General features: G+C 34.5%; 2 protein-coding genes and 1 long non-coding RNA gene across 4 annotated transcripts; 1 reads left to right on the top strand and 2 right to left on the bottom strand.

Moving 5' to 3' along the window:
* Nucleotides 1-587: 587 nt before the first annotated feature.
* On the bottom strand, nucleotides 588-2,470 carry LOC109585401 (receptor-type tyrosine-protein phosphatase F-like). 2 transcript variants are annotated; one of them, XM_020001471.1, is made up of 11 exons: nucleotides 2,309-2,470; nucleotides 2,067-2,255; nucleotides 1,917-2,018; nucleotides 1,717-1,856; nucleotides 1,581-1,670; nucleotides 1,302-1,534; nucleotides 1,200-1,241; nucleotides 1,085-1,150; nucleotides 979-1,035; nucleotides 871-913; nucleotides 588-822 (listed from the first exon to the last, which is right to left on the bottom strand). In XM_020001471.1, the coding sequence occupies exons 1-11, from the start codon at nucleotides 2,445-2,447 to the stop codon at nucleotides 781-783; spliced, it is 1,143 nt and encodes a 380-aa protein (XP_019857030.1). In that variant the 5' UTR covers nucleotides 2,448-2,470; the 3' UTR covers nucleotides 588-780. The 2 variants fall into 2 exon arrangements, with proteins under 2 accessions (XP_019857030.1, XP_019857031.1); XM_020001472.1 differs by having other exon boundaries at nucleotides 979-1,032.
* Nucleotides 2,471-2,502: 32 nt separating this feature from the next.
* Nucleotides 2,503-3,023, top strand: LOC109585402 (uncharacterized). The gene is made up of 3 exons (XR_002186472.1): nucleotides 2,503-2,590; nucleotides 2,640-2,736; nucleotides 2,783-3,023. It is a non-coding gene; the product is annotated as an uncharacterized LOC109585402 (long non-coding RNA).
* Nucleotides 3,024-3,120: 97 nt separating this feature from the next.
* Nucleotides 3,121-8,974, bottom strand: LOC100639668 (phosphatidylinositol phosphatase PTPRQ-like). The gene is made up of 18 exons (XM_020001464.1): nucleotides 8,907-8,974; nucleotides 8,712-8,854; nucleotides 8,363-8,644; nucleotides 8,019-8,313; nucleotides 7,784-7,963; nucleotides 7,286-7,471; nucleotides 6,812-7,003; nucleotides 6,584-6,769; nucleotides 6,499-6,537; nucleotides 5,926-6,210; nucleotides 5,599-5,757; nucleotides 5,259-5,549; nucleotides 4,919-5,200; nucleotides 4,578-4,867; nucleotides 4,260-4,536; nucleotides 3,831-4,106; nucleotides 3,507-3,785; nucleotides 3,121-3,458 (listed from the first exon to the last, which is right to left on the bottom strand). Exons 1-18 carry the CDS (start codon nucleotides 8,956-8,958, stop codon nucleotides 3,121-3,123), a joined length of 4,032 nt encoding a protein of 1,343 aa, XP_019857023.1. The 5' UTR covers nucleotides 8,959-8,974.
* Nucleotides 8,975-9,551: the final 577 nt, after the last annotated feature.

Genomic DNA, 9,551 nt, shown 5'->3' with positions numbered 1-9,551 from the left:
AAAAGCTCTACTGAGTAAGCTAATTGTCATGAGCTGGGCATTATACTGGAAATAACCCTGATTGGCACACTTCCATCTACAAGTGTACAGTGCATATACATATAATCATATGTGAAGTGCCTATTGAGGTAGATTCAGAGCATTTTCTAAGCATCTGTATTGATTCAGTAGTCAGTATATTACACTATGACAACTCAAAATAAATTTTAATTACATTCTGTTCAGGTTTAAGCCTTAATTACAATTACAATTATGCAACTGTAATAGTAATTGAGCCTCTATTAATTACAAATAGATCTACAATTGTAATTCACACCCCAGGTCAAAGTAAATTTACTCATTCTTAGTGATATTTTCAATGGGTGTTGTAATAAAATGCATTGTTCTGAGTTTTATAGAATGATTGCCTCCCTTTTTGACATCATTACTAAATACTAATGAGACAATGAAATGCCAGTGTTGTAGTCTAGTGTACATGTAGTGCATGTGCATGTTTTTCAAGATCATGCCCAAAAGAGTGATATGATTGGAAAGTAGATTATCAACATCTTTAAACTGATAACCTAATTTAAATCCTATTTGGCTAATCATAAACTTGGGCAGTATTACAATTGATGAGTAGTCGAGATTATTTGTACTACAAAAATAAAAAAAACATTGTGCAAAACTATAAATCTATAAATCTAGTACTAAACTACTGCAAAATTACAGTACTACTTTAAAAACATATATATTTGCACACAAAAATATAATTAGCAATGTTTTATATCAAATGACTTGTCACGAATTGACCTCCATTGTATCTTCAGGTGAGATACGCTTCTATAAAAGTTTATAGTAAAATTATTTTACAATCTGTAATATTTTTACCACAGTTGGGCTAGTTACAGTATCATAATCATTACTAGCAGGCCTAGAAATGAACCATGAATGAACTCAGCAATGCATGGGAGTGGTGCGACAACAAATTTAACTTACACAGTCGATGTAGTTAATTTTATATTTGGCTCATCATAAACATGTTGATTATCACTACTAAAGATAAAATTGTAGATCTAATTATGAATCAAGGCAACTTCAATACCTTGACATATTTGTCTGCTGAGAGCCAGCTTCATTCTGAGATGCATCTTTTATATTAGCAAATGATCTGATAATTATAATGGTATAGTTCATTAAACAGTAATTTTGACACTTACATTTCTTTTATTTCAGTGTTACCATTTATGTGCATCTTATTACTTTCATAGTGATTTGAGTCACTGTTGAAGCAAAGCAAAATCAAAATTTGATTGACTTACTTTTCTCTCTTTTTCTGCCTCATCCTTGCACACAAGCAGCATATCAATCCAATACTTAAAAACAGACACAAAAGTAAACCAAACAGTCCTGCTAGAACAGACACAGCTATCATTCTACCATCAACTCCAGATACATCTCTAGTTGCACCACCTAATTCACCAATAATACTATCATGCAGTACTATTATAGTGGTAGCATTGGGACCATATCCTGCAGTATTCTTAGCCCTCACCTATAATATTAAAGCTCATATTGTATATAGAAAAAATTACAATTACTGAAAAGTGATAAACCAATCCGTTTCTTAGACGAAACAACTGAAGGCGGTTCACGGGCACATTTATTTGTATTGGTCCAATAACTGGTATCTGCATAAAAAGTTTATTTGTTGGATTCTAAACACTTTTTGCTTACATTAGAAGCTATTGTGTATCCAGAGTATATAACTTGATATTGAGATATGACACCATCAGTGGTTTGAGGCATATCCCAGCTCAATATAACTTGATCACTGCCAATAACAGTTCCGCTAAATGATACTGGTACGCTTGGAACTACACAGCAAAATAAATGATATAAATTAATATTACACAGATTTAGTAGCAACTAAATACCATTTTCATTTGTATTAAAGGCAAGTACAGAAGAATATGGTCCCAGTCCAACTGATGTTCTAGCAGCCACCTTTATCATGATATGTTCATATGGATAATAACCTATTGTTACAAGTCTCATTATTTATAAAATCACATTTATAGATCTACCTTGTAAAAATATGCGGGTGTCCTGTGTTTCAAATGATCTTGTTTGGAGTAGATTGACTCTAGTCACTTGCACCATGTAACTAATTATTCTTCCATTCCTTTCTATTAAATTTGGTGGCAACCAAGTGGCAGTGAATGATGTTTGTTGAACATTTGAAAGCACTAGGTTAAGTGGAGGACCGCTAGGAGCTATATAAGCAATAGTTAACAACTATGCAATAAGTATATGTAATTATCCATACCTGCTTCAGGCATGCTTATGTTAAGTGGAGATGAAGATGGACCCCTCCCAGCAGCATTATCAATAGATATTGTCAAAGAGTATTCAAAATCAGGCTCCAGATTACTAACTATCACTTCTTCCCTTGCAAATGGCTCCATTGCTAAACTTGGATCAGGATTATTAGCATGAGGAGCTACAGTAATTTCAACATCTTTTGGCCTGAGTGATGTAATGTTGTTCCCTGCTGATCTTTTACTAAAAGATGTAGATAATTCTTTATTTTCTCCTATTGATTTTATAGGTACAGCTTTGATTGTAAAATTCTATTATTCCTTTCCACTCATTTTTAGGAGGTAATTTCCATGATAGAGTAAAAGAATCCGGAGATAATACATTAAATGATATGTCTTCAACAGAAGCAGTGGGAACTATCAAGTGAAAAGAAAGGTATTACTAGGTAAACACAGTATATATTTGTTTCATTTACTTTCAGGTCCTGTTAAAACAACGGTGCTCATTAGATTGGTATTAGACAATTGGTGTGAAATTACATATCCAACATATGGCTTCAAGTCATGAATACGTCCCTCATTGATAGTACCTTCATTGTTTGTGTAATAGTTGAAACTGGGGAGGATGGAGTAATGAAGCTGATAGTCATCATTTGATAAATTTTTCCATGAACAATCAATATCTGTAGAGCTGGCAGCGGAACACATAAAATTTAAAAGAGTACTTGAACCTAAAACAATTTAGATCTATTTAATACAAATATGCAAAACTAAACAAAATATTTTTAAAAATGCTTTTCAATTTTGTTGTGAACACATATCATAGGTTAAAGAGATTTGTACTTTTTGTACCTGATTTCTGAGTAGTTATGGCTATTGGCTCACTCTCTATTCCAGTCCCATTAGAGGTATTAGCATAAACTGTTATGTTGTACGAAGATGCTGATAAAACTAATTCCAATAAATACATTGTATCCGTTATACCAGACACTGTTGCTACAGGACGAGGCACTGCCAGAGACACTGGAGTATCAAGTAACTGATACGTGATAGCATATGATGTTATGATGTTGAATGGATCAAATGGAGCCTCCCAGTCTATCAGTATTGATAGGTCTGTAGCATTGACACTCAATGATTGAGGAGGCCCAACAGGAACTATTATAAACCAATATTTACTATCATAAAATTATCATTTTTACTTACATCCAGAATATGTATTGATGTAGTTAACTCCTGAAGGGCCACAGCCAGCAGATGTCAAAATACACACCATACAAGTGTAATATGTGTCCTTTCCAAGATCAACAGAGGCTCTTGTCATTGATACTGTCTTTGATATAAAGTGCTCATTTTCTCCAGTGCAATTGATTCTATACCCACTGATAATTCCATCAACTGAGCCATCAGGAGGTGGCAGCCAGTGCAAAGTTAAATTGCTACCATTTAACTCATTGCATAAACCAGTAGGAGGATCAGTAGCAACTACAAGGAATACTATAACATATAATTTGGGTTATTATTAAATACCTTTTTCTTGGAGTGTAATAACCAGATTAGTTGAGAATGGTCCTACATCAATGGTAACTGCTGCTAAAGATACAGTGTAATTTTGATTAGGCATCAATCCAGTGATAAGCATATACTCTTCAGTTGAATTATAATCAATCACTAACAGACCATTACTGATTCTAATGATGTACAAGTGAATTAATCCATTAGGCACAGCTGGAGGACTCCATGACACATTTATTGAAGTATAATTGACACTTTTCAGCATTATACTGGTTGGAGGGTTGCTTGGCGCTAAAAATTGTAATAACAAAATTAGTATAAATCATAGATAATAGAGTAAATGAATGATATTAAATATACTAAATAGAGTAAATGATATTAGATATGCTCTAATATCTATGTATAAATACATCATTTTGACTAAAATAATTCATAGGTAATTACCACTTTCTTGTGTCATAATGGTCAACACAGCAGCAGGCCCAGCAGCAATTGTAAATGCAGAGACATAACATGTGTATCTAGTGAAGGACAGCAATTCATTGACAGTAAACTCAAACTCTGTAGTATTGAAATGAAATACAGTGCTGTTAGTTTGATCCAATAATGTGATTTGATAGTATCTAATGATTCCATTAGGAGTGTTAGGAGGGGACCATTTCAAAATGAGAGTTGGATCCATTGGTGGTGGCATCAAAGTTTTTTGGTGCATCACTTGGCACTAAAAAGCAATAATAGTATCATTAATGTAATATTTAACTTACTATCTTTGGCTGTTGTAACATTAATTGGTCTACTATATGGCCCAGTGCCAATAGTAAAAGCAGCTACCCTCACACTGTATGTAGTAAATGGGGTCAGCATGAGTATTGTAAGGTGAGAATTGGCTGTAGTAAGGGTTTGCTCTGATCCAGTTGCCATATTAATAATGGAGACTTTATAATGACGAATGACACCATTGGTTGTATTTATATTTGGAGGTGACCATGAGATAGATATTATTGTTGAATCAATCGCTATAGGCAACACTGATAACGGTGCAGCTGTGGGAACTGTGTGCATTAAAAATTAAATTATTGTATTCATTTTGCATTTTATCTTACCATCTTCCCCTGTGTTAACAAAAACATATTCAGAGACTTGACCAATATAAGTTGTAGCAGCTGCTACATGACAGCGATAAGTATTGTTTGGGCTGAGATCAGTAATAATGACATATGTGATATTACTAGTTTCTTGCATTACAACAGTGCTGGTTGATTCATCAGTTATATTAATATAATATTCTGTAATATCGCCATTAGGATTAGAAGGGGACTCCCAAGCTAACAGTATACTTGATGAACTGATGGCAATAGCTTTCAAATGGCGAGGTTGACTGGGAGCTAATAATTGTAAAATAGATAATAATAATTTGGTGACAATGTAATTAGTATTGTTAACCTGATTGACCAGTTTTTGTCAGTAGTGATTGAGTGAAAGGACCAGTTCCATTAGCATTTCTGGCAGCAACACTCAGACTGTACGTTGTATCTGGATTCAAGTCAACAATACTGAAGTCATTATTAGCAGTAGTAAACTGAGTTGTAACTAGCGTGTCTGTATTAGTAACATTAACAATATACTCATTGATATTTCCATTTCTGTCTTCCTCATCTGGAGGATTCCAACTAATACTAAGACTAGTAGCTCCTGCTGATGCAAGATTTAGTGACTGAGGTCTTCCACTTGGCACTGTAAAAGGGAATGTGATAGTTATACAGTCAACATATTAATGTCCTACCATCATCAGGCATGGTAATGCTTATAGGTTCACTGAAAGGACCTCTCCCATTAGTAAAGGCAGCAACAGAGATATTATAAGTATATGATGGTTGGAGATTTTCAATTGTAATGTTCCTGTCAGATGTCTTATAAATATAAGTTTTTTCCCCAACAATGACTAAAATTTCATAATACATGATAATACCATTACGATTTGACAATGGGATTAAGCCCCACTGTATAAAAAGTGTCCTGGCATTAATAAAGAGGAAAATAACATTGACAGGAGCACTTGAAGGCACTAGTTGTTAAAGAATATATAAATATTCAAAAGGTATTGACTAACCATCTTCTAGTGTTTTGATCTCAATGCTAAGTGAATATGGACCTATTCCAGCATTGTTTCTAACTGCTACTCTACACCAGTACGTAGTAAATGGCTGGAGTCTGACAATGGTTGCATAATTAGTATTGCTGGTATAATTAAAAGAACTGTTTGCTGATGTAACTAGGATAACATATGTAATGTTAGGACCATTCAAGTAATCTAGCATTGGAGGAGTCCAAGATATCATGAAAGAGGTTGGAGATGATGAGTTTATCTTCAAATCAAATACTGGGCGAGTTGGTGCTGCATAAAGTATTAAATACTAATACTATGAAGATTATGTACCTGTGAGATGTGTTGAAATGTAAAAAGGGTTATCTGAAAATGGGCCCAGTTTATTTGTAAACACTGCTATCCTGATAGAATAATTAGTGTTTAAGCTTAAATTACTCAGAACAACTGGTATTTTGGTAGTAATAATTATAAAATATTGACCAGTAGCTGTATCAGTCACCATAACAGTATAGTTGCTGACAATGCAATCTCTTGTTATATTCGATTGACAAGGTAAATCCCAACTTATAATTATACTTGATTCATTTGATGCTCCGTAAAGATTTATTGCAGTAACTAATGAGATAGAATGATACACAATACAGTAGTCCAATGAAATTACTTTCACACTTTGGTTCAACTTCTGACCATCTTCCATTAGCTTGACATATTCTTACTCCATTACCAACCAGTTTATATCCTTCATATGTACAGCTGTAAGTTGCTGTACTGTTAACATTTGTACTGCTCAAAGAAACAGAGAGTCCTCCATATGCGTTTGACTCTACCATTAGCTCACTGCAGTTAACTATAAAATTTTTAATATTAATTTTTTGAAACACTAACTAACTTGATTGACAGTAAGGTGGATCTCCACTCCAATTTCCATCACTCAAGCAAGTCCTAACAGAAACTCCAGTTAAACTGTAGCCATCTTCACAGCTATAAGTAGCTGTACTATTGTAAGATCTAGAGTTTGATGAATAAGAAATAGATAGTCCTCCAACTGCATCTGACTCAACCATTAGCTCACTGCAATTAACTATAAGAAAGGTTTATTAAAGATGAAAATGGAATTATAATAGCTAACCTATTTGACAATATGGCTCATTCCCACTCCAACTTCCAGTGCTCTGACAGGTCCTTATAGCAGCTCCAACTAAATTGTAGCCATTTTGACAGCTATAGGTAATTGTACTATTGTAAGAGTAAGAGTTTGATGAATATGAAACAGACAGCCCTTCACTTAATTCAACCATTAGCTCAGTGCAATTAACTACAAATTTTTAAAAGTATAATTTTAAAAAAGCATAATATATCTAACCAATTTGACAGTAAGGTGCATTCCCACTCCAGCTTCCAGTGCTCTGACAGGTCCTTATAGCAGCTCCAACTAAAATGTAGCCATTTTGACAGCTGTAGGTAGCTTTACTGTTGTAAGAGTAAGAATTTGATGAATATGAAACAGACAGTGCTCCACTTGAATCAACCATTAGTTCAGTGCAGTTGACTAATAAAATGTTATGGATCTAAATCCTGGTTTCCATATAGTTGTGGCTGTTGTATGGATTTTGTGGTTAGCATACAACTGTTCATGTAGAGATAGACCTGATTTTTATCTCCAAGCTTGTTGCAACTGTGTTGTTAAAGGCTGGTTTTTATATAGCCCCTGTACAACAACCTTTTTTTACGAACAATCATGGAGATAGAAATCAGGTCTAACTCTACAACAGTTGTATGCAGTATGCTAGCCACAGAATATATACAACAGCTGCAACTATATGGAAACCAGGCTTAAGTAATTTTTATGTAAGTAGCTAACCAATCTGACAGTAAGGTGGGCTCCCACTCCAATTTCCACTGCTCAGACAGGTCCTTACAGAAATTCCAACTAAATTGTAGCCATTTTGACAGCTGTATGTAGCTGTACTATTAACAGTTGTAGTGTTGTAGCTCAAAATAGTTGCATTAGCATATAACTGGTCTGGAGTCCCACATGACCCTAATTACAATTACACATGATAATAATAATAATTTGAATTATATTTTATGCTCACCTATTGTAGAAGTAACAATTTGAACTTCATTGACTTGAAAGATCCAAAGCCCTGGTACTTCTACATTGCTGGTAGTTTCGATATCAATCACTGCCAGTGTCCTAGAGCCTTGCACAGCAAAATATGTGGCATTTTGCCCTCCAAAGTTAAATCCCACATAAGCTTCTGTTCCACCAATGCCATTTGAGCCGCCACTTGCATCACCAGTGACCCAGTTTATACCATCATCAAGGTAAAGGAACAAGACATAAGAGCGACCTCCATCAGTAGCTAGGACACACTGAAATGTATTGAGCTACATTATGTTAAGTGAAAATATTAGAGAGTTAATATTTCATTCATACTTTGTTGTCATTCTCCTCATAATATCCAACTATGTACCATGTCACTATTACAACAGACTTAGCTGTAAATGGAGGCTGGTTTGGAAATGCAAGCCGGACATCTTGCGCCACTTTGCTTACAATGGCACTAGCAGCAGTTTCTCTGCAATAGACTGTCCCAGCTCCACCACGTGTGTCTACATCAGCCCAAAATGGAGCAATGAGTGTTTGAGGTAAAGGAAATGGATCAGATGTGTATTCATTATGAGCCGCATAAAATGAAAGGAGGCCATTGTTGTTTATCTGCATAATCATAGATAGTTACAAATTTGAGTAAGAGCGGAGATTCTGTTTAGATATTCACACTTACAAAAACGGTACTGAAATTTGTGCCATAAAAGATAAAGTTATTTAGTAGATTTAAGGATGTGGATTGATCATCGACATTAGTAAAAGTTTGATCTCCTGTTGATCCTGCAAATTCATAGAAACGTGATATGGGGACAGAACGGCCTGCAAAAGATAGTATTGATATATAATTACATTAGTCACACAAAATACTGACAGCTTTGAAACAACAGCGACAGAAACAGCAGCAGCAAATATCCCGGATTCATTCTGACTCTTCGAAATAATGTCAAAGAATTATTTGCTCGCAGAAATTTATAGTTACGTCTAGAGAGCCACACCTCTAATGCGTGTGGCAAATGAACAAATTTAATTTAGTTTAAAAATTATTTTACAAGATGAGCAGAAGAAAAAGGGATGGACAAGGGATATAGATATCTTGAAGGGACAACTGCAAGAGCTGCAGATACCCAGAGATAAAATATAAAATAATAGATGATAATACTGTTAAAAATTCGTGTGTGCAAGCATGAACATGAAGGAAAATTAGAATGTTGTGCACCTTCATCTTAAAGAATGACATTACACCTCTGTTATCATAACATAATAATACAGTCCCAAAATAATAAATTCATGGTCCCAAAATGTGCTAAAAATAAATAAATAAAGTGTACAGTAGTAACAGAGTGGTGAAAGGTGTGGCTAAAACTATTAAATGATCATTAACAAATATGCCCAATGCTTCAAGGTGTATACGTCAAGGTATATGTATCATACCAGTAATGCATAGTATATTTTGTTTAAGTAACTTCATACTTTTCATCTTGATACTACTGGAGATGATAGCTAACTTGCTGGATAC

The sequence above is a fragment of the Amphimedon queenslandica genome, unplaced genomic scaffold (genome assembly GCF_000090795.2).
Source record: "Amphimedon queenslandica unplaced genomic scaffold, v1.1 AMPQUscaffold_13069, whole genome shotgun sequence".
NCBI classification, from domain to species: Eukaryota; Metazoa; Porifera; class Demospongiae; order Haplosclerida; family Niphatidae; genus Amphimedon; species Amphimedon queenslandica.
The sequence above is the reverse complement of the archived record's forward strand: the minus strand, read 5'-3'. Positions and strand labels throughout refer to the sequence as shown.

Coding starts and splice junctions, on each gene's coding strand:
- LOC100639668 (XM_020001464.1), bottom strand. CDS start 8,958: ATGAATCCGGGATATTTGCTGCTGCTGTTTCTGTCGCTGTTGTTTCAA. Junction 5,758..5,925: donor GATCAAAACACTAGAAGATG/GTTAGTCAATAC, acceptor ATGAAATTTTAG/TCATTGTTGGGGAAAAAACT. Junction 4,537..4,577: donor TTACAACAGCCAAAGATAGT/AAGTTAAATATT, acceptor ATTGCTTTTTAG/TGCCAAGTGATGCACCAAAA.
- LOC109585401 (XM_020001471.1), bottom strand. CDS start 2,447: ATGGAGCCATTTGCAAGGGAAGAAGTGATAGTTAGTAATCTGGAGCCT. Junction 1,242..1,301: donor AGGCAGAAAAAGAGAGAAAA/GTAAGTCAATCA, acceptor TCACTATGAAAG/TAATAAGATGCACATAAATG. Junction 1,036..1,084: donor CAGCAGACAAATATGTCAAG/GTATTGAAGTTG, acceptor TTTTATCTTTAG/TAGTGATAATCAACATGTTT.